This window comes from Alexandromys fortis, unplaced genomic scaffold (genome assembly GCF_014885135.2).
Source record: "Alexandromys fortis isolate MF-2015 unplaced genomic scaffold, M_Fortis_MF-2015_v1.1 scaffold_39, whole genome shotgun sequence".
Classification (NCBI taxonomy): Eukaryota; Metazoa; Chordata; class Mammalia; order Rodentia; family Cricetidae; genus Alexandromys; species Alexandromys fortis.
This window is the reverse complement of record NW_026067918.1, coordinates 12,644,815-12,667,925: the sequence shown is the minus strand read 5'-3', so window position 1 is coordinate 12,667,925 and position 23,111 is coordinate 12,644,815. Positions and strand designations below refer to the sequence as shown.

Sequence of the window (23,111 nt, the reverse complement as noted above, 5' to 3'; positions counted from 1 at the left end):
ATTGCCTTAACTGCCCCCAAAGCACCCCGAGCATGGCGGACCCGAGTATCCCAGGAGGGCAGGTTATACTTCTGGCCAGTGTGCCCGTGGATGTGGCCAGGGCCACCTATGAAGGCCTCCCGGCAGGTACGAAGTGATGCAGTTCTGCTGGCTGCAGCCGGAGCAGAGGCCCACGGCTGAAGAGGTTCATCTGCTGCTGTCTTACTTGTGCGCCAAGGGCACCACGGAGTTGGAGGAGGAGTTTGAGCGGCGCTGGCGCTCACTGCGGCCCAGCGGCAGCACGGGCCTGGGGTCAGGTTCCACTGGCGCGGCAGCTGCCGCCGCTGAGCTCGCCGCCGCCTCGTCTTTCCCGCTGCTGGAACAGTTCACCAGTGACGGCTTCCACGTGGACGGCGACGACGTGCTGACAGTAACCGAGACAAGCCACGGCCTCAACTTCGAGTACAAGTGGGAGGCAGGCTGTGGCGCGGAGGCGTTCCCACCCCCAGGGGGCGTTTCGAGCCCAGACTCCGCGGCGCGCCTGCAGGAGTTGTGTGCACCCGACAGCTCACCCCCGGGAGTGGTGCCAGTGCTCAGCGCCCACAGCCCCTCGGTGGGTAGCGAGTACTTCATCCGCCTTGAAGGGGCAGTACCTGCTGCTGGCCATGACCCGGACTGTGCCGGCTGCGCTCCCAGTCCCGAAGCTGGCACTGACCAGGATAACAACTCCGAGGACAGCACCGCCACTTCTCTCGTTATGGAGCCACTGCTGGGCCACGCACCTCCCTCTGGGGGCCTGTGGGGCTCCTGTGACCACCATTCGTGTAGGAGGCAAGAACCGCCCAGCCACTCACGCTCACCCTCTCCTGGGACCCCGATGTTGCCGGCTGAAGACATAGATTGGGGTGTGGCTACCTTCTGCCCACCCTTCTTTGATGACCCATTGAGTGCCTCTCCCTCTGGGAGTCCTGAGGCCCAGCCATCCCCCAGCGACGAGGAGCTGGAGGAGGAGAAGGCCGGGAGGGCTGCTCACCGCGGACACTGGAGCTCCAATGTGTCAGCCAACAATAACAGTGGCAGCCGAGACCCAGAATCTTGGGATCCCGGCTATGTGAGCAGCTTCACAGACAGCTACAGGGAGGACTGTTCTAGCCTAGAGCAGACCCCACGGGCCTCCCCTGAGCTGGGCCACCCTCTGTCCCAGGAGGATCCCAGAGAATTTCTGCCCGGGCTTGTGGTAGCAGCCTCTCCTGATCAGGAGTCAAGCCGCTGCTTCAGCCTGCTCCCTCTGTGTCCTGCCAAAGGCCTGGCACCTGCTGCTTGTCTGGCCACACGCCCCTGGACAGAGGCAGCTGTAGGTGGGGGTGAGAGCCCCCAGCTGGAACCCAGACTTGCCCAGGAGGCCGAGGGCTCTGCTGAATCCCAGCTATCCCTTCCTTCTGTCCCCTCCCCATCTCACGAAGGAGGCTCACTTCCTTCAGAGGAGGCGAGTGCTCCCCACATCCTGCCTGCCTCTCCCACACCCGCTGCTGGCAGCTGGGTGACTGTCCCTAAGCCAGCCCTCACTCTGGACAGCTGTGGCAGTTCTCTGGGGCAGGAGGCACCCAGCAGTGAGGATGAGGACACTACCGAGGCTACGTCGGGAGTCTTCACCGACTTGTCCAGTGATGGCCTTCACGCTGAGAAGCCAGGCATAGTACCAGCCTTGCGCTGTCTGCAGAAGCAGGTGGGGACCCCTGATTCGCTGGACTCTCTGGACATCCCATCCTCAGCCAGCGATGGTGGCTGTGAGGTCTTGAGCCCATTGGCTGCTTGTCCCCATGCCGGGCAGCCCCGTGCCGCGGACAGTGGCTATGATACAGAGAACTATGGGTCTCCAGAGTTTGTGCTCAAAGAGGCCCATGAGGCGAGCGAGCCTGAGGCCTTTGGGGAACTAGCTTCAGAGGGTGAGAGCCCAGGCGAGACTTTGCTCTCTGTCTCCCTTGGTGGCCTCAGCAAGAAGAACCCCTACCGAGACTCTGCCTACTTCTCGGACCTGGATGCTGAGTCTGAACCCACCTTTGGCCCTGAGAAGCGCGGTGGGGTCCAGGACTCCCAAAAGGAGCAAGACCTAAAGAGCCCACCTAGTTTAGGGCATCAGTCTGGGCAGGCTTTTCCAGGGCCTGAGGTGCCCGGGGAGGCCCCAGCTACTAACCCCAGGGAGGTGCTGCCCCCACCACAGCAGCAGGAGGAGTCCTTGCCAGATGGCCCCAGGCCAGAGCCTCTTGGGGCTCAAGGCCCAGTCGAGGGGCAGCCTGGACCCAGCTCTAGTCATTCTAAACACTTCCTGCTGGCCTCAGTCCCACTGAGCTCAGAAGGCAATGGCGTGGAGCCCCAGGACCCCCCAGGGCCAGCCCTGCTCGGGAGGATGGGAAGTCCTAGCGTGCCCAGATCCCCACTCTGCCTGGCCCTACCTGGCCGCCCAGGGGCTTTGGAGGGCCGGCCAGAGGAGGAAGAGGAGGGCAGTGAGGACAGTGATGAATCTGAAGAGGAGCTTCGATGCTACAGCATCCAGGAGCCCAGCGAGGACAGTGAGGAGGAGCCACCCGCGGTGCCTGTGGTCGTGGCTGAGAGTCAGAGCGCCCGCAATCTGCGCAGCTTGCTGAAGATGCCCAGCCTCCTGTCTGAGGCCTTCTGCGAGGACCTGGAGCGCAAGAAGAAGGCCGTGTCCTTCTTTGATGACGTCACGGTCTACCTCTTCGACCAGGTGGGCTGTTGCCGCGGGTATGCACGGGGCTGGAAGAGGGTGGGCAGCCCAAGTCACACGGTGCTCTGCCCCTCCAGGAGAGCCCCACCCGAGAGACTGGGGAGCCCTTCCCCAACACGAAGGAATCACTCCCCACGTTCCCGGAGGGTAGCCCCGGCTCACCCAGTGCCCCGGGCCTGCCGCGGCGGGCTGACCACTTGCCCGACAGCTCCACTCCTGAACAGGGTGAGCAGGTGTTGGGGGCCAGATGGTGACATCACTGTCACGCGAGGGCTGGGTTCAGAATGTGATGTCACCTGAAGTGGGGGCTGGGAGGTGACGCAACGAAAGTGACGCTGGGGCCTGACTTGCAGGCAGTAGGTTCGAATGGGATGGTGAGTTCCCACTGGTGCCTGGCAAGGCTGCCTTGGTGACTGCACTGGACCCCACGGACCCTGTCCTGGCCACGCCCACCACACCAGCTGCGCCCTTCTCACGGTTCACAGTGTCTCCCACGCCTGCCTCCCGCTTCTCCATCACTCACGTATCCGACTCGGAGGCCCAGTCGGTGGGAGGTGAGTGTGGCGGGGCTGAGGTGGAGCAGAGGGACATTGTGGTTGGGCATCCATAAGGGGTGTCGGCAGGGGGAGATTTGGTGGCCCCTGGTCTGCTGGACATTGCCCTCTTAACGGTGTTTGGTTTCTGGCCTTTGGGCAGACACTGTGTCCAGGTGCACTTGGCCTACGGCCTCCTAGGTCCTAAGACCTGCCCACCTTCTGCCCAGTCTACCCTCCACAGAGGGCTGCCCACCCTCTGCCCAGTCTACCTTCCACAGCAGGCTGCCCACCCTCTGCCCAGTCTACCCTTGCTCTGCTCTTCTCAGCCCCACCTTGGCCTCCCACAACTTACAAGACCAATCCGAGCATGGTGGTCACTAATCCACTGGCTTACCTCTGATTTGAGGTTCTTGCTTGGTGTCCTTATCGGGACTGTGCCCAAGTGGTGGTGCCATAGCCCACACTGTACAGTCATGAGCCCCCTCCACTTCCCACACCAAGGCAGGCTCCTCTTTCTTTTATGTATTATGTGTACAATGTTTTGTATGTGTCTATGCCTGAAGGCCAGAAGAGGGCACCAGACCCCATTACAGATGGTTGTGAGTCACCATGTGGTTGCTGGGAATTGAACTCAGGACCTTTGGAAGAGCAGGCAATGCTCTTAACCACTGAGCCATCTCTCCAGCCCCCCCTTACACAGTTTTGACAAGCTCTTTTTGCCTACTCCCCCTGCCCATGCACACCTCTTCCCCAGTTGCCCTGGCTGTGGTAGGCAGCCTTGAGAGGAGGACCTGTCACCCTCAGCCCTGGCACGGGGAGGTGACTACATGATACTGATCATGCTCTCTTTGTTTGGGCCTCAGTTCCCTTTGTTCAAGGACTGGGGGGGGGGGGAATGCGCATTTGCTAAGCGTTGCCGACTCTGGATCAGGGCGACATGAGGAAGAGAAATGGGTCCATCCCCCGCCCACCCACAGGTCCACCACATTGGACAGGCCTGTTGGCAAGCCAGGCGGTTGCAGGGGTGGGAGAACCTATCTGGTTACGGCCTCACGTACTCACACAGCGCCTCCTTTACCAGGCCCAGCAGCAAGCGCTGGGGGCCGATGCACAGAGGCTTGAGGCCCCGGTAGTTTCGCCCTTCGGAGGCTGGCGTCACTGGAGCCCCTGCCATCCTGTCCAGGCAGCAGCAAGGATGGTGACTGGAAATGAGTGGGGACCACTGAACCCCCCCCCCCCACAGCTTCCTGGAGAAGCAGGTGGATGAGAGGTCTCTATCTAGCCCTGGACGTGTGGGGCCGTGGTCCTCCTGTGCTACCTGATGGGAGAATGTGTCCTGAGTGGACACCAGGGTTTGCTGCTAGCCCCTGGACATACCTGCAGCCTGAGGGCCTATGGGTGTCCGTAAGCGTATACATGCACACTCAAGAAGGGCCCCCCGACCCCTAGGTGGCTCTGCACTCCTGGGCAGACCCCCCCCCCCCATCACCTCCCTGCAGCCACTCTTCCTTATATGGCTGGTGGTGGTGAATTGGCCTCCGGCCAGGACCATGCAATCCAAGGGCCTGCATGCCCTGTTGGCTACATCCTGCCTTGTGTTCAAAGGACACTTGGCCAGGTTCCAAGGCTTTAAGCCTACAGGTCCCTTTTGGGTCCCCCACCTTTCTTACTTGGGTCTAGATTTGCTCAGAGCAAGGTCGGACCCCTGGGCTCCAAGCCCTTATCTCAGAGTCTGTGGCTGGCTCCCCTTCACTTTGTCTGCAGAAGCCCGTCCCCACAGGGGCCATCTGGATGTCCTGGCCTAGGTCCTGCTGCTTAGCAGAGACTTCCAGGCTGCAGCCGGACGGCCCCAGAGATGCCCTCTACAGGGTAGGGTGGGCACAGAGTGGAACCCTGCCCCATACCCTGGCCAGAGGAGAATAGGGGGTACCCTACAGTAGCCACTGTGGGGCTCCTGCCTGCAGGCAGGGCTGGGAGAAAACAGGGCTGGGGTGGGCTGCACAGGGAATATTTTTTGTAATTTGCTGGAGTGAATGGAGACGGGGTGATTCTAAGTTATTGTTGCCAAAGACCTGTAAAGTGTATCGTCGCTTTGGGGGCGGGGCAATGGGTTTTGTTTTTGTTGTTTTTAGTTTGAGGCTTAGGATGCTGGTGCAATGATTTTCTTGTTCCTTGTTTTTTAAAGAGAAACCAAGCTAAGAAAAAAAAAAACAAAAAACAGCCTTTGTGCTCAGTGTTTTCTTTCCGGGTCTGTAGCTAACACCCCTAGGGGGACGGCAGACGGGAACCCAGCAGTCATCTCTGTTCTGCCCCTCAGCCCTCTCCTGTCCCTCCAGAAGGCTCTCAGGTCAGATGAACCGGCACGTTGCAGAGTAGTCCTCTGCCCACCCTAGCCTGTCCTCAGGTGGCAGTGGTGGAGGGGGGCAGGGGACTGGACTCCCCGCTCCTCGCTCTGCCCTGTGGGGGGACTAGCCCGTGTGCCCATGGTGAGCAGGCGGCTCCAGAGGTTCCGCCTGGGTCTTCTCTACACCCTAGAGCTTCTGCCATCGACTCAGTTCACCGCACTGCTCCAGACAAAGATCTGATGCAGTCTCATAAGGGCCTGCGTTTTAACTGAAGCAGGGAGGCAGCGGGGAGCTGGGTTCAGCCTGGCTCACCTCTAGTGCAACAGCACAGCTATGCTCGTGATAAATCACCCTTATAAGGGTGCAGGTGTGCCCCGCCCTGTTCCTGGCCATGCTCCTAGGCTAACAGAACACACCGCAACAGGTGGGTACATGTTTATTGACCGGACACACATGTGGGCTAAAAAATTAAAAATAAAAAAAAAATTCAGCATGGGAGTGGGCCCCCTTCCAGCTACGGGCTGACAGACTGTCCTCTTCTGCATTTGGAGGCACTCGAGGTTCCACAGTTGGGGTCACAGATGCCTGCTCCCTAAGTGCTGGCCCTCTGTTGGGGCACATCCGTGGCCAGCAGACTTGATCTCCTGAGGCAGCCTCCTCCCCGGGCTGGGCTGACGTGAAGCACTGTCAGGGAGTGGGGCAGGGCTGTCTTCTCTGGTTGCCCTGGGTGGCGTGGGTGGTGGCGCAGCGGTGACAAGTAGATGCCCGTCAGCTGAGCAGAGGGGCTGATCTGTCGTTGGTCACTGTCGGCTTCAGATGGACGTTGGCGAAGGGATTCCTGGGGAGAGAAGAGCAGGTTCAGTTTGGACAGGCGCTTCGGCTAAGCTGTGTCACCGAGCTACTCCTGAGATCCCCTGTACTAGACCCCAACGGCTTATTCTTGGAGCCAGGCGGAGCTGGGTGCCGTCTCAAGACCTGTTAGCCCCTAGCGTGACTACCCACTGACACCTTACACACCCCACGCTGGGTGGCAGAGCAGGCATGATGGTGAGGGCCAGCTATTCCCTTCCCACCTCGGGTTGGATGTCCTTAAGGAAGTCAGCCCCCACCCCCAGGCCGAGCCCAAGGAGTGGTTCTCCCGTGCACAGAGGACACAGCTCAGCGGGTCACACACACCAGCCCAGGCATGCAGGGCGCCGCAGGAGGCACACTGTAGACACGCAGACACGACAGACACGAGGCGCACGCGCCCTGACTCCACAGGCTGCGGACGGACACCACGGCCACTGCCTTGGCCAGGCGGCAGTTTCCTCTGCCGAGGGACTAGCCACCTCCCTGAGTGGTGGCTGAGCCACCCAAGTGCCCCTCAGGCCACAGCTGATACACGGGGACAAGACTCAAGACAAGAAGTGGGAATGGAACAGATGAGCTGCGGCAGCCCAGCCCTCCCTGTCAGGCCTGGGAGGACCCGCTCAGGTGGGGACATCGCAAGGCAGTAGGTGGGAGGGGCCAGGCAGCTCCACAGTGACAGCACGGATGGATGGCGCGTGAACACGGGGACTCACGAGGCACAGGACTGCACTTCCAGGAAAGCGTGCTTGGCTATACAACCATTACCTGGAATGTCACCTCTGTGCCTGGTGGGATCTCAGAAGCCCAGGGTGGGCGAGCAGGCTCTCCATTCAGGGTCCCCAGGAAGACCTCATAGGTAGAGTCTCGCCCTACATTTTCTACAGATCTGAAACACTCGAGCTGTGAAGGTTTGAAAGGTGGAGCCCGGGGTGGGGGGGGGGGCAGGTCCCTGCTGGCTGTGGGCTCTGTTGCTGCTCACCTCTGCCGAGAGCCAGAGGTTAGGGGCCACCACCTGCTCTGCCTGCAGCTTGAGGTCCGCCCCACACCAGGCTCCTCTACTCTGCATCCCCTCCCTGTGAGACTGGACCCTGCCATCGTGGGGAGGGTGCTAGCTGCAGGCTCCGGCATGGCCAGGCTGTCCCTGCCTCACTCCACACTCTACAGAAGGGTTCTCAAGCCAGGCAAAGGCAACAGCTCTGGGGAGACTTGGAATGAGGACAGGTCTTTCTGTTGAGGGGATGGGACAGAGCAGAGCAATGAGCAGGTCCCAGGACAGGGTTATCGTGGGACCAGGCCTGAGCAGAATGGCTGAGGTATTCACAGAACACACCCAACAACTGCCCACTGGCTCACATCCTAACTCACGGAAAGAGTCATCACCAGCTAGGACCAGAGAGGAAGTCCAGACCCAGAGTGCCCCACCCAAAAGGCTCTCTGTTCTTAAACACTTTCTTCTCTCCTCCCCCAAAGCCACGGTTCTTAAACACTTTCTTCTCTCCTCCCCCAAAGCCACGGGGGCAGTTCAGAGCACAGAGAACCATCCAGAGAAGCCAAAAGCCAAGGCAAAGTCTTGCTCTGCACATGTTCTAGTTAGCAGAGTCCAGGGACACGCTTCCTTTCAAGGACGCTCAAGTGAAATTCACCTGCAGGGGACATGGCCAGCACATGGTATGCCCAGCAGCGGCTATTGCCAACAGTGGGAGGACCCGACAACAGAGCCTGCACCAATAGAAAAGAAGGACCAGGCATCCAGGCCTGGGATCCGGGAACGACAAATGGAGTTTATGCAGGATGGAACCAGCTGAGGCAGAATGGTGAGGCACCAGCTGGGTAACCGCTGGTGCCAACTCTCTCCCCAGCTCTGCAGACAGCTATCCACGAACAACACACTGTGATCAGAAACCTAGAGAGGCTCAACTCCCTGCATCAGCACAGCCTGCCTTCCCCTTCTCCGTTTTTCACCATGAGAGGCTGGCTGGCGCCAAGAACAGTCCTGTGCATACCTGTGGGCTTACGTAGGACTGGGTACCCCCAGAACCAGGCCAAGGGTGGTAGCAACCCTCCTGCAGTCCTAAATTCAGGGTGAGGCTATGTGTGGACAGACACCCCTCAATCACAGGTAGCTTCGGAATACCCCTTCACCCCGGCTAGGTGCGCTGGAAGGCTAGGGGACTGTGGCCGGGGAATGTCCGGGGGCCATGTGACAGTACTGTGCAGAGACTCCAGATCCATTCTGTTCTATGTCTATTGCACCCAAGTCCCAGGCCTAGTTCACACGGGACCCGGTCCCAGGAAGAGCTGCGCCAGCCTCCCTGAACCTTTCCCCATGCCGCTGCAGGTGAGGACGACATGGCCCCTAACTGGGCAGGAGATGTAGGCCTCCCAGAGAACATCTTGGGTGTGCAGTTAGAGGCAGGAGGAAGTGGCCAGCCCAGAGTCAGCCAAGGGCATCTCACGCTCTCTGCAAATGTCATCGGAACTCAATTACAGAATGCACACTACACAGATTCCCATCTGCCCGAGTGGCCTGGCTGCCCACAGGCTGGGACATGCCACTGTGACTCTCAGGGAGGTAATGACCACTCCTGTTAAGGGACACAGGTCCCGGCTTCTCATGCTGCCCCATCTGTGGTGTGGTGATGGAGTAAAAGCCCCCTGTGCCGTGGTGGGCAATGTGGAGCAGTGCCCTCCTCCCTGCCCCAAGTGGCCCACGGTGGCCCACTTCTCCAGCACCAAGGGACAAAGGCAGCCTGGCCAGTGTCTTGTGGCCATGTGAGGAGATGGAGGGAACCGGAAGAGGCAGAGGTCCACGTGACCCCAGGCCCGGGCTCGGTTCAGCTGTGGCACTCAACAGCTGGACTCATACTCCACAACGCCCCAGGAACACCTAGGTACAAGCTCAGTGGTTGGGGGAGGCTGTCCCCCAGGCCACCCTTTGATTGTGACGAAGCACCTAGCAGGGAAGGAGAGGATAAGACGTGGGCCAGCTCCGTCTCTGGCAGCGAAGGCAGTCACGGGGCAGAGTTAGAACCACAAGCCTCCAGGCAGAAGGAAGGTAGGGGAACCACAAGCCCGAGGAGGGAACCAGCGGAAGGAAGGCCCAGCGCCCAGAGCGAGACAACTCTGCAGACCCCAGGGCCCTGCCAGGCAGCAGATTCCCCCTGCAGAGGCTGTCCTGATTCAGGCCAGAGGGTCCAGCCATAGCCGCTGCAGGTGTAGACAGATGGGCCCAAAACCAGGTCAACTTACTAACTCTAGTCAGGGGCAGCTCAAAATCTGGCCACTTCGACATCAACACTGTAAGGAAACACAAGGCTTATTGTCAAACTGGAGCAGCGGACGCGTGTCTAAGGACCCTGGGAAGCAGAAGGCCAGACAGGACAGACACCGGGTGGAGGAGGTGCAGGCTGCCAGGAAGGGACCTGCAGTCCTTGGGGACACAACTCCACCTGCTGGGCAGAGGGGGGGAGGGGGCTCAGGAGTCAGCCAGCACAGGCTGAGTCTGCACCAGCCAGGGTGCCATCGAGCCGGCCAGCTGGGGTGCACTGAGGTGCGGCCTGGTCCACGCAGCCCCCAAACATGCCAGGGAGCTGGAAGGAGGCACCAGACCAACTCAGTGCAATAAATAAAACCTTTATTCCAACAGTTGACTGCAGTACAGGGCACAGTTCGGATTTTTAAAAAAAAGGAAAGGAAAAAGGAAAAAAAATATTTTTTAGCACTTGACATCTTCATACAGGTTTGCTGTTTGTGTCTACATTCATCCATTGCACATGGAATCCCCTGGATTGGAAACTTTTAGCAAAATTAGAACAACACAGAAAGTTCTTTACACAGGTCCAAGTTCTGGCTGTGTTTTCCTTAAATATAAAACAGGGTCTGTGTCTGCGCTGCTGCGGCAGACTCGACCAGCCACGCCCTAGTCCTCGGCAGGCTTGTGGAAGGGTTTTGCTAACCACATCAGAGGTGCGTCTGCAGCTTCCCAAGGGCTCCCGCCAGGTGCAGGGCTGAGCCTGCTGGGCCTTGGGCTCCACAGCCCAGAATTCAGTATGTGAAGAGACAAAACCAGTAGCCACTGAGTCCAGTGTGCCTGTTTCTAAAGTCACCAAGACACACAAAAGATGAGCGTGCCTAGGAGGAGCTGGGCCAGGGCCTGCCTCTCTCCGGGCCCTCTGCAGCCCAGGGGCAACAGGGCCGTGACTCCCTCAAAGGCTGGTTATAGAGATGATTCCCCAGAAGTGTGTGTGTGGATGGATGGGTGGGGTTGGTCTTGATGTCTTTGGAATGTCCGCATGTGGCCGGGCAGCACCTGTTCTTGTCTCCAGCTCCCGCCAGGGCACTGGCATGAGGTAACGCCACCCTGGGTAGGGGCGCCGCATTCCGTTCTACATATACCTGCCCAGCCGGATCTGCCAAGGAAAGAGGCCCAGTGCCTGGCCTTGGGGTGGGCAGGGCCTGGCTGGGGGTGCAGCCTCCATCACAGGAGTGGCCAGCTTCCTCAGGAGGCTCCCCAGGTGCCCGTGTAAGCCCCTTTACTCGGTGCAGCCCTTGGAAGGGGCCTGAGGCAGGCCAAGGTCCCTGGGCCTGAGCCCCCAGGGCCCTGAGCCCCTTCCTGTCCTAGAAGACACCAGCACTCTGGCGGTCAGATGCAGAGTAACAGTACGTACACCGGAGTCCATGCATATCTGTTTTTGTTTTTAGGAAAAAAAATATAGTCCTTTTTTCCTGTTTTTCTTTTTTTCATTTTTTTCTTTTTTTTTCATTTTTTTAAAGATTTTTCTTTTTCTTCAAACTCTAGACCTGGCTCATGGCCAGCCTTACAAAAGGGATGTGCATCGTGAACACCACGGGGCTAGGGCAGCGGGTGAGGGCACTGCTTTGCCACCCAGCCAGCAGGCCCCGCCTGGCAGTTAATGCTCAAGACTAGGGACGCCTGTTGGGGGCATGAGCACAGGGGGCGCAGGGAGCAGCACCATGGACCCTGGGGGAGTTCAGAGTCTGGGATCACCAACCAAAAGGCAGGAGCGGGTGGGAAAGAAAACAACCGGGAACAAACCAACGAGAGCTGAGGAGGGAAACCAGAGGAGACGGGGAAGAGCTCTTCAGAGCAGCTGCCCGGGGTCAGCGTCCTCACACTGTGGACACCAGCGTGCCACTGCCACTGTGGAACAAAGCACAGGACAGCTGCCCAGGTGCATGCCCGCCGTCAGAGGTGGCTGAAGACCCTCCCCAACCCTGTCTCGCCTGCTGGGATGAACAGAGCAGGCCCAGACACCAAGAAGCAGCAGGATGGAGGATGTGCTTGCTCTACTTAGAAGAGAACGGGGTAGGAACCCGGGAGGGGTGGGTGGGTCTGACTCTGGTGGCAGGCTCAGGGTCAAGCCTTGGGTTCCCAAAGTAAGAAACGCCAGTTTCCAGGCCCCAAGAGAGAGGTTACTCTAACCAAGCCCGTGGTCACCCGCCCACAAGTCTGAAGCCTCTTACCTGCTCACCGACCGCGCCCCGTAGTCATCCAGACCCTGGGGAGCAAAGACAGAGCAATCACACTGGGCCCCATTGACTAAGACTCAGGCTCTTACTGACAAGGTTTCCCCGGCACAGTCCTCATAAAGATGGTTCTGCCCATGTTGAGGTACAGGCTGGGGTCCCTAGAAAGCCGGCTCCTTCCCCACCACTCCCTATCCTCTCTTTAGTCACTGTGGCTGGGGAATATTATTCCAAGCAGCAACATGGACGTGGTGACCTCACAGATTAACAGGGACACCTCCTGGCCAGTGGTAGACTGGACCGTGTGTGCTCTCTGTACCTACGGGACAGCTGACTTAATGACATCACTGCAAATGCCTCCCATGCACTGGGGCTCCCCCAAGAAATAGTTTTTGTGGGGACAGTGAAGAGGGGTCAGAGGTCTCAGTAAGCAGAACGCCTTCCTGCAAAGCCAGGGACTTTGGTGGGCTGACTTTGGAGGCAGACAGAAAGGTGAGCAATGGGACGGATGCTTCAGGAGACCACAGGTTACCACCCTACCTCACAGAGGCCTGGGCTGGCTCCAGGCTGGGTCTCCTGCCCAAGAGGGGACACTCTGGGCACAGACTAACACTAGCTGCAGAGAGCTGTCATCTCCATCCGGTGGTGGACGCACCATCCTTGGTTTTCCCAGCCTTGAACCAATCCCTTCCCAGAGGCTGGCCAAGGTCCATTACCCCACCTGGACACCCCGCGGCCACTGCAAGCTTCGAGCGCCAGCTCCAGGGTGGCTCTGATGCAAGCGGAGGCTCCAGCCAAGGACATTGCTGTCTAGACCCTAAATCAGTCACAGCGCCTGAACCGCAGACTCCCTGGAGGGAGCCCTTCCAAAGCATCCCAGTCCCTCTACGGCAGGCCGAAAGGAGGATCTCGTCTGCTTCACACGTGACTGCACATCCTTGTCATACTGTCAGCAGTGTGGTTCTGGGACACCATGATGCTCCTCAGGTGGCCCAAGGAATGGACATAGTGGGCTCTCTTTCTTTCCCCGTGTCCAGGTAGAGGTAGGGCCGGATGGAGCCCCAGACAAGCTGCTACCCCTTCTGCCCAAGGCTAGAACAGACCGACCTCCTTGGCACGGGAGTCCCAGGTTCAGCTTTGTAGGAGCCACTGTCCAGCCCCATGGGTCCGTCCTACATTCAAAGTCAGACCCACCTCGGACACGCTGACTGCTACCTGCACAGGGGTTTACCAGGGACCCTCCTCAGGGCCTAGAGGCCTTAACCAGCCACCAATGGCCTCCCACTGACTAGAAAGCTCTGGACAGCAGCAGAGACACCTAGCAGCCTGCAGCCTTCAGGGAAAGAGTTTGAAGCTCTGATCCCCTGGCCCCGAGTCCCCAGGTCAGCCAAGCCCACTGAACAGAAGGGTGCTGAGTACATCAAGTCTGGTAGGAAGTGTGGCTAAAATCCCAAGCTTCAGAGCCTCTGTCTCAGGCCTGTCAGCCGAGAGGCCCAGACACCAGTTAGTACCAGGCCCTTAGTACTGGTACCAGTTAGTACCAAGTCCACGTGCCCCAGGCACCAGGGCTCACCTGAGAGAAGGCAGGAACCGCCACACTGTAGGGTCTCTGCTTGAAAGTGCCAGCCGTCTGAGTGGGGAAGGCCCGGGAGGATGTGCCGTAGTCGGGGGGAGGGATGGCCAGGTCATCCTTGTCCAGAAGGTTGCCTGTGCTGCTGCTCTTGCCCTGCTGCAGGCTGTGGGGACAAGGGGCTCGGGCTGGCCAGTGTCCCTTCTCCAGGCCTCGCTCAGCTGCCCTGGGCTGCTGTCAGCATGTGGTGACACTCTTAGGTCTCCCCTCCCTGCCGAGTTTCCCTGGACTGTGCGTACAGATGTGTGTGTGTCGGGGGGGGGGGGGGGGGGGGGCCAAACGCTTGCTGGGGAAGCCCTGTGACAGGCAACCATTCACCTTTCCAAGAGCAGTGGGGATTCTCCAAGGGTCAGGAGACTCTGAAGACTCAGGGGCCCTCCAACCCTGCTCTCGGAGGTAGGTAGTGAGGTGTGGCACACTCACGATAGGCCAACAACTGCCCCACACTGCACCTGTTCTTCCCAGGGCTCCCAGGGCTCTTGGGACCCCCACCCACCCCAGTACACCCCCTAACACCGCAGCATCCCACACCCTCCCACGTATGATATCCAACATAGAGCAGGGCCTATGAGATGGTGCTGTAGAAGCCCTGCCCAAGTTTGTTGCCCAGGGGCCCTGCCTAGCCAGTACACTCACCTCATGTGCAACCTGTCACTTCCGTCGCTGTCCAGGACCCGAGTGTAGGAGAAGGGAAACCAGCCCCGCCTAGAAGAAAGGCCCCAGGTGAGAGAGCCCTATTCTACATAGAATAGAATCCATTCTATAGGCTCTCCAGATGCAGCACAGTGGCCCCTGCTGACCGCGGTCAGACCCCAGGTCCCACTGGTTCCAGGGAGACCGTGATGTGACGTGGCTGGAGCTGGCTCTGCACCTGGCCCCAAGGGTGAGGCAGCCTAGCAGCTCTGTTTGGTGAAGCCATGGGTCTGACCACCTGTACCTCACCCGCCACACGGCCCACTACCATGATGGGTTCAGCTCCAGACCACTGGGACAGAGGTGACACAGCTTCCTATTCCTCAGAGACCTCTCGCAGGCTCCCTGCCCAGTACGCAGCTGCCACCGGGGCACAGCAAAGCTCAGTTTATGCCTCAATTTGGCCATAGCTGCTTAGCCATATGGGTCAAAGACAGACCCAGATAAAAACTACTGCTTTCCTGGGGACGCAGGCCGCCTCTGGGTAGTGCCAAGACTTGGTGACATTGCTGCAAGCTATTCAGGCCTACGGGAGAGTTTGTGGGGAGGTGTCTCAGGTAGTCAAGTCTGCTCTGCCACATATTTTAGGGAAACCATACCTAGGCTCCCATCTTGACTATGGCCAGGTGTGCCACTGTGCACACACATTCAGAAAACCGTGTCCTGTGCCAAAGAATGAGCAATCACAGGGACACAGAAATAGCGGGCAGTAAAGATGGGGTCAGTGGGGAAAGGCCCTCTGATGTCACCGCCACCCCCTGGCGTGCGGAAGCAGGCGGGCGTCTCAGCTGCGCTCCTGCCGCTGCGCTCACATCTTGGTCTTCTCGCTCTCGCCATAGTGCCAGCCGTCTCGGGCCTCGGGAACCAGCAGCGTGATGAGGTCGCCCTCCTTGAAGCTCAGCAGAGTGCTGTTGTCGCCGGCCGCGTGGGAGAAAATGGCCTTGACCCGCATGCGGCCATTCCGTTCGAGGCCAGCTGCCATGGAGCTCGAACGTGGCAACGTCTTGTTCTCAGCTGCCGGGACAACGGGTGTATGCGTGAGAGGACTGTTCGTGTCAGATGGAGCCAGGATACAAGCACTCACAACCGTCAGGGACCAAACACAGGAACCGTCCCATGACCAATGGAAGCCCCCTCCACCCTCTAGCCAGTCTGCCGCAGATGGGGCTCTGGTCTCCTCCCAGCATGCCACAGTCCCAATCACTACGCACTACATGCTCGCACATGCGTAACATACCCGTGCACAGGTATTTGTAGACATGCACACAAGCATATGCACATACATGCCATGCAGAAACACGTGTTCATATATATATACCTACATACATACTCCCACAGTCATGCACATGCACATGCACTCACAAGCCTTGGTTTCTCAGCCTAGCACCCTTGGGCCCTTACTGGTGGCATAGCTGTTCTTCGGGGTCACGCTCTTGCGCACGGGGAGTGTGTTGGAGTACGAGTCACTCAGCTTGCTTTGAGACTGCGGAGGAGACAGGGATTTGGGCTGGGCAGCCTTGCGGTCAGCCCAGGGATTGTAGTCCTCGCTGTCCGGGCCTGCGACGCCATTCATGACAGGTACATTCTCCTGAGCAGACATCCGCTGGAGGAAGAGGCAGGGGCAGGGCGTCGCTGGGAGCCAGCTTGGGAGTACCCTGCACCCACCACAGGGCTCAGCACACTGGGCTTGCCCTTTAGAGATGATGCTGCCACCCCAGGCAAAGGGACTCCCCCGCCCCGTAAGCTTTTGAAGGCCCAGGACTCACCCCCACAAATGGTGCCAGCTCAGGTGGCACTGGCAAGGGTTTGGCTCCAGGAATGGGGTCTGAGATGACCAGGTTGGACTTGGAGGCTGATAGGGAACTAGGGAGGATAGAGCCGTTGCTGCTGGCTATCTGCTGCATCAGCTGGACGGCACGGTCTGGAATCTTGTTGGGGTCAGCACAGGCTTGCTGCCACAGAGGCAGCTTCTGGGCTAGCAACTCCTTGCCCTAGAGCAGAAGACACAGGACAGGAAGGCCGTCAGTCGCAGCCCGGGTTCCTGCAGCGGGGCCCAGTCCAGAGGTGTCTCTCTGAGCAGCACCACCTTACATGCATGTGGCCTGTCCTAGCCCCAGTGCTGTCCTTCATCGGTGGTCCCTCAAAGGCCACCTGCGAGGACTTGTGTCTCAAAGGGGTTCCTGCTAAAGGGCCTAGCGAGCACTTATGTGCTAGGTCCCCGAGAGGACACCAGCCATGGAATCAGACCAAGGCAGGCCCTGTTCTTGAAGTGCCTCCTCAGGGACCTGGGGGAAAAAAAAAACGGATGGGCTCACACAGCCAGCCCTTTGTAGACAAGACTACGTAACATCAAGGAAAGAGCCATCTGGCAGGTGTGAGGGGGTTAAAATTGGAGACAGGATAGAGCTGCCCAGTCATGATTAGGCCAGGAGGGTGGAGGGGTGCAAAGGTGGCCCCTATCCCGGAGACGGGCTTGGCATTCCTATCCAAGAGCTTGGCTCTTGGGGCTTCATGGGGCACATGAAGACCTATCTCGTGAGTGTACAGGATGCACAGAGGAAGAGGGGGCACAGACACGACACTGAATTCTGCTTTAGGGTCTTGTGTCTACTTGAAGAGACTCAAAGGCTTGAATGGGCAGTGCACTGTGCCTGGCATCTGGGTACAGGTGAGGCAGCCCCTGTCCCTGCTACCCATTAGGACAAGTGGGCCTCCAGGGCTGTAGTGCTGCAGACAGTCAAATCCTTTCATCCTGGGATGGCCACACTGGCAGACCAGCATCAAGACCCCTGTTCAGAGCCTGTGCGCAGCCCAGCGTGTGGCCAGCTGCCCAGACAGGGAAGGTAGAGCTCGTCTTCCGGCCACAGCACAAAGCCTGGTCCCCACTAGAGGGCGCAGTTGCCGCTGCCAGCCTTAAAGCTCTGTGCTGGCCCCTGCACCAGGCAGTTACAACGCCGGCAGCTGTGGGAGAGGGGAAGTGGGGATGGAGGGCACAGTAGGAAGCAGGCACAGACAGCGGTCTCCCAGGACACAGGGGCAGTCCTGGCCTGGCTGTGTACCTGCCTCCAGCAGCCTCTGGGCTTTTCCTTGGTGCCAAAGGCCCTGAGGACCGGAGCAGAGATGGCAGGGTCATGTGTGGGAAGGACACGTCAGTGTGTATAGTGCCAGTTCCTAGACCACCTTCCCGCTCCGGGGCAGGACCCGGGTCTCCGTGGTTAGCTGGGCTGCGTAATCACACTAAGCTCTTTGAATGTTCTTGAATGTTCCAGGGGACACAATCTGACCCCAGTTTATTTCCTACAGATAAAGTAAATGACAGGGTTCCACTCACCCCAACATGCTTCCAGCAAGAGTCTATCACCTGAACCTTCCCTACCCCAGGGGGTTATGTCAGCCCTCTGAATGTCCTGAGCCTCTGAACTCTGACTCCCAGGCCCAGGCCACATAGCCAGGGGCTTGGGGCAGCCCGTCCTGGAGGAGGCAGCTCCTCACAAGGACTTGCTTTGTTTAGCAAGGCTGGGCTAGGTCTTGGAATGTGGCCCAGGAAATATGTGTGTGTGTTCTGATGGGATAGGCTGTAAACAGGGAGAGGGAACATGGGGTGTCTAGGAGGGGCCCTCATTCGACTTAGTGGAAATATATTGGATTCTCAGGGGTTGTGGAGGAACCAGGAATGCCTGATTACATGAACCCCACCAAAAGCCTAGTGCTAAACGGCACCAGAGAAAGTGGGGGCAAGGAGGGACTCTGAGGACACCCATGTGACCAGTCTGGGCTCAGAAGAGGCCACCTGGAGCAGTGAAGGGGAGGGACCTACAGCTGCCTAGGAGGTGCGGTGTGGGATGAGGGTGACCAGTTCCATGTGGGACATGGCTGCCTATGGGACTATGGCGGCTGGCAGACATTAAATCGTGCAGGTCGGGATGTTAGGTGACGTGGTCCAGCCTCAGAGGCCAGGAGTCGTCAATATCAGAGCCCCGGCCCAGAGGCCACCCAGGTGTTCAGATGAGCAGGTAACAAGGAACACTTCCAGAAGCCAGGAGGGCGTGGGTCACTCCTTCTCAAGCTGCCACCAGTCTAGCTAGACCTTGACTGGAGCAGAAAAGCCAGGCGTGACTTCAGGAAGCCCTCAAACCTACCCCACTGCGAGTTCTCCTTAGCAGGCAGTCAGCTGCAGTCAACCAAAATGCCCAGCCATTTCTAATGCAGGTCTTCAAAATGCCATGCCCTCTGACCCGGCAATTCTCCCTCTAGAAGTCTGTTCCCCAGGCTGAGGTGTCTGAGGATGCTCACCCCAGTGTTACAGACTTCTCTGGGAGCTCAGACGCTTACGAACACTGGGTCCATGACCAGCTAGTTCCCTCCTGCAAATGGGGCCCGTTGCACGGAGCAGGCAGAGACCATGCAGCCACGGCATCAGCTCACCTTGGAGTGGTAAGCAGCGGAGTTCTTGGCCACAGCACATTGCTTTTCCACCAGGAAGCAGAACCTCCGGCGCTCCTCGGTGAGTGCTGTCTTGTAGCCGTCAGACACGTAGTTCTCTAGCTCGCCCTGCTTGTTGCTGATGGCGTCGATATACTGGGGGCAGAGAGGACAGGCCGGTGAGCTGAAGGCAGATTCTGCTTGGGTTTAGTTATGCAATTATGCCTGCAGGCCACTTTCGGCATGACTGTCCATGTGGCCCAGGATCTTGTCTCGTGTGGAGGACCCGGGTGACAGACCTCTGGGTTGATAAACACAATGTGAATACCTACGCATGCACATGGAGCAGAAGATTGACACTGTGTCTTCCTTGATACCCCGTTCACTGAAGCATGGTCTCTCATGGAACCTGGCGCTCCCCAATTCTACTGGTTTAGCTTGCCCTGGGGACCCTCTCTCCACAAGTGCTGGGACTACAGGTACATGCTGCCAGTCACCTGGCATTTATGAGGGTGCTAGGGATCAGAGCTGTGGCCCTAAGCCAGGCAGTGGTGATGCATGCCTTTAATCCCAGCGCTCGGGAGGAAGAGGCAGGCGGATCTCTGTGAGTTCGAGGCCAGTCTGCTCTAAGCAAAAGCTAGTTCCAGGACAGGCTCCAAAGTTACAGAGAAACCCTGTCTCAAGAAAAAAAAAAAAAAACACAAAAACCTACAACAAAAGGCGTAGGTAGTGCTGCCTGCCCGTATTCTCAACATTCCTGAAGGTCTTCTGAGTTATACCAGGGGGTCTAAGGCTCACCTAGATACATGGGACCTTGTCATTCTTAGACCAATCTATCAAAGAAAGTGCTTCCGCCGCTGAACTGTTGACTTAATAACTAAAAAGCAGTTTCTATCAGTTATGTGTAGTTCACAATTTGAAAGAAAGTCTCAAAGTAGATACAAGCTATCCTCACCGAAAGAAAGTACTGGTCAAAGAGCCACACTGTAAGAAAGTCAGCCATAGGCAAAAGAAATCAGGAAAGCACCCGTCTGAGAGAAAAGCTGTGGCAGCTGGTGTTAGAGACCCAGGTCAGGGGGACATGTGGGTTGCACGCACACACCCGGCCCAGTTTTCCTTGAGTCCTTCCTGAGACGGGAAGGCACACACACCAGTGGCAGGCCAGTCCAGGGCTTTGTCTCTCTGGAAGGAACACGCCCACCCCTCGAACTTCTCTACTGGTCTTTCCAGGACAGCCGGCCGGAAGGGTGTGCACCCAAGGCCCTGTAGCAGCACACGGAACTGTTAAACCCAACTGTGATGATTGAACTGCCTGAATGCCAAGAACAGACCTATTCACACACAGGTATCAGCCGGAATTGTCCATTACAAAACACCGAGACACCTCTCTGGTGCACACCCTGCACGGGCCCCACTAAGGCTGAACTCCACTAGCCCGGAGCAGAGAGCTGGGCCAGCCCTGCTGCCCAGCAGCAGCTGTTGAAGAAGCACTTCCCGGCATGGCCATCTTCCAGCAGGGGGCAGGCCTGAGCTGCCAGGGTGCTCACAGCTGACTCACAGCCACCTCGGAGCTCTGACTCAGCGTGGGTGGGCGGCTGAGCCGTGGGCGACAGAGGGGGTTGGAGCAGGCTGTTCCCTTAGCATCTCCCCACACAGGGCTCAGCTGGAGGGACAGAAGAGGGGGAAGCCCAGCTGGGTGGGAGCTGGTCTTCACTGTGGCCACCGTACCAACTCTGCCTAACAGCCAGCAGGAATCTCTCCAAGGTCAAGGCCTGCCACACCTTTGTCACCAAACCCACATTAAGAAGACTTGCTGCTTCTGCCCCTGTGGCCCCACATTAAACTCCAGCCCTCTCCTCTGGCAGGACCAGCCTGAGTGGGCCCTGAGAATAGGTCTTGGTCTTCTGAGTAGCAGCAGGGCCCAGCTACCAGGTCTGCAGGGTGGGACTTTCTTTCCCTGTAAAGAGAGATCAGGATCCCGGGTGATAGCGACTTTCCTGCCTGCAGTGGGTTCTGCTGCTGTGATGGCGGGGCCATTACCTCCTCTCTCTGTTCCTCCTCTCTCTCCTCCACAGCACCAAGTACTTTTCCTCTGGTTATGCAACATGCGCCTATCAGGGCTTCCTGCTCCCTGAACCTCCCCTGCACTCCAGGGTCCTCTGGGAAGTAGGGGGTGGGGTATTCAGCCTTGTTGCCCCCCAGAGGAGCTGTGCTGGGAGGGACTCCAGGGAGCCCTGGAGGAGGCTCAGCCTGGGTGCTAGCTCCTTCCTGCGCTTCGGGGAAGGCTGGGGAGATGAAGTCAGGCATGACCAGGGCCAGGGAGGAGGGGGCTGCTCTCCAGGAGGGCAAGGCCAGCACTGGCTTCCCTGGGTCCCACTCATTCTGCCCCAGCCCAGCAACGGCCTGGGACTTGGGCACTCTGGCCTTCAGGGCTCAACTAGGCTGTGAATAGTTTCTAAGATCTGACCTCAGGCACAAGGATATGGATACAGACAGGTGGACACGGACACACACATGTACACACACATGTACACACACAGGCACACACATGTACACACACATATACACACATGCGGACACACACATGTGCAGGCGCCTGTGCAGGCTACAAGCACTTGCAGGCTTGCAGGCTCTCCGAATTGGTGGCCAGCTCAGGAATGTCCAAGGTCCTTGAGGCTAGGGTGGGTCCTTGGGCCACCGCCCTCCTCCAGAGCCTTCTCAAGGACAACAGTAGCCAGGAGGGCTCCGCAGAATCTAGCTAAGGTTCTGGCTGGGAGGGAGAGAGCCTGGTGACAATCTGCATCATTTCATTCTCCAGGGGACTTCAGAAAGAGGCTCCACTTGGAACTATCACCTAGGACGGCAGTATAAACCAGGCCACGGGCCCCCTGGGTCTCCCTGCCCCGAGAACAGCACCTTCCAAACTGAGGCTGAAGCCAGCCCACCACTGGCAGATTCTGGGTTTGTAGGCTGCACACTACCTTCACACAGAGCGTTCGGCTCCCTGGGGTGCAGGGTACTGGTATGGGGCCCGGCCTCATTAGCGGGTCTGGCAGCCGGGCAGTTAGGAGAGCACGGTGTTTTACTTTGAAGATTTTCACTTACTTATGAACCCCTGGGATTAAATGTAACCGCACAGGTCATGCCTGGGCACCTAGGGTTGGTTCGAGGAAAGGGGAGACACCGCCCCAGAACAGTACACTGAGGGACTATGAAGAATTCCCAGCTGGGAGGCAGGGAAGAGTCCTGGACCACACGCCCGTCTGGGCTGACATCATCAGCTCCAGTCCGACCCAGGAGAGGCGGCATCGGGCAGTAGCACGGCGAAGCCTGCCAGTGACAAGTGGCTGCCACTTCTGTCTAGGAATAACCACCGACTTCCCTGACCTCCTTTTCCAGGCCACTGACTCCTCACAGACAGACCACAGTTTTACTAGGAAGATCTGGAAATCTGGGCCAAGTTAAGTGTCCCTTTATGAGGAAGACGGTAGAGGACAGGGGACAGATGGTGACTGCCCTTCAGGTCTCCGAGCGGACAGAACACAACCCCAGCCTGCACTGCCAATGGCTTGGCATTGGGCCATTTAAAATGGCATTAAGCCTGTCCCCGCAGTGGCCAGGTTCCTGCTGTCCCCGCCCGCCCCACGGCGCCGCACAGCTCCTTGCTTAGCTGGGTGCTATGGAGACGGCACTATAGAAACGCCCAGCTGAAAGCATTTGAGACCCACAGAGAACGGTTCCCACTTAGTCACCCGGCACAGCAGCCCTGTAATCTGAGAAGGCAGAAGTGATTGGAAAGTGTGTCTCCTCTGCTCCAGAGCCAGCCTGTGACTCAGAGGGGGGATGGATGTTCTAGAAAAATCTGAAATTGCTGTGGTTCACCCTAACCCACTGAGGCTTTCCCACAACTGTCGGATCCCTGGACTGCCCAAGGTTCCCTACGGCCCGTGAGGAGTTCGTGAGGCTTGGTCCCACTGTTACACTGGGGCCAGGACTCCCAAGGAGACAACTCAGAGCCCCCGGGCTGTGCTGGGGAACTGACACTCCATGTCGTCTGAAGCAACTGGAGAACAGAAGCCAAGGAAAGGCCTTCCCAGTTTGAAGGGCCTGGCATCCAGGGCAGTGGACAGAGCAAGCAGATTCTGACCATGGGAGGACAGGGTTGGGGCTACTACTGTATGGTAGGACTAGCTATTCTAATGGCTTCTAGCACATTAACTTTTGGGGACATATTAGTCCATGCAGTGACTAAAACACCCCCAAAAGTTAATGTGTTAGAAACTCAAGTCTTCAAAACTGCCTGTCAATGGAGCCAGGTGGTACAGGCCAAGGCTGTCCCTGGGAGACCCCAAGGGATGGGTGTCGGTATGGGGTGGTCCCCAGGACCTGGCAGCAGTACTCATCTGACCATGTGATGCTAT

General features: G+C 58.2%; 2 protein-coding genes across 11 annotated transcripts in view; one reads left to right on the top strand and one right to left on the bottom strand.

The window, feature by feature from the left end:
* The window catches only part of Aatk (apoptosis associated tyrosine kinase), a 41,378-nt gene extending 35,928 nt beyond the window's left edge, over positions 1 to 5,450 (top strand). For 4 of the 5 annotated variants that reach the window (XM_050140437.1, XM_050140440.1, XM_050140439.1 and 1 more), the window contains 4 exons: positions 127 to 2,725; positions 2,803 to 2,950; positions 3,079 to 3,279; positions 4,343 to 5,450. In XM_050140437.1, coding sequence (XP_049996394.1) covers positions 127 to 2,725; positions 2,803 to 2,950; positions 3,079 to 3,279; positions 4,343 to 4,383 — 2,989 coding nt within the window. In that variant the 3' untranslated portion in view covers positions 4,384 to 5,450. Of the gene's footprint in view, positions 1 to 126; positions 2,726 to 2,802; positions 2,951 to 3,078; positions 3,280 to 4,342 lie in introns of those variants that run through there. The other variant, XM_050140441.1, reaches the window with a different exon arrangement.
* A 579-nt stretch (positions 5,451 to 6,029) lies between these two features.
* Baiap2 (BAR/IMD domain containing adaptor protein 2) overlaps positions 6,030 to 23,111 on the bottom strand; it is a 65,537-nt gene continuing 48,455 nt past the window's right edge. Inside the window, exons 7-15 of one of the 6 annotated variants that reach the window (XM_050140105.1) lie at positions 18,694 to 18,846; positions 16,035 to 16,259; positions 15,670 to 15,871; positions 15,081 to 15,282; positions 14,212 to 14,280; positions 13,519 to 13,681; positions 11,943 to 11,977; positions 9,708 to 9,755; positions 6,030 to 6,444 (exon numbers count right to left, since the gene is read on the bottom strand). In XM_050140105.1, the coding sequence (XP_049996062.1) occupies positions 9,728 to 9,755; positions 11,943 to 11,977; positions 13,519 to 13,681; positions 14,212 to 14,280; positions 15,081 to 15,282; positions 15,670 to 15,871; positions 16,035 to 16,259; positions 18,694 to 18,846 (1,077 nt within the window). In that variant the 3' untranslated portion in view covers positions 6,030 to 6,444; positions 9,708 to 9,727. Of the gene's footprint in view, positions 6,445 to 9,707; positions 9,756 to 10,075; positions 11,620 to 11,942; positions 11,978 to 13,518; positions 13,682 to 14,211; positions 14,281 to 15,080; positions 15,283 to 15,669; positions 15,872 to 16,034; positions 16,260 to 18,693; positions 18,847 to 23,111 lie in introns of those variants that run through there. The other 5 variants (XM_050140106.1, XM_050140107.1, XM_050140103.1 and 2 more) reach the window with 5 other exon arrangements.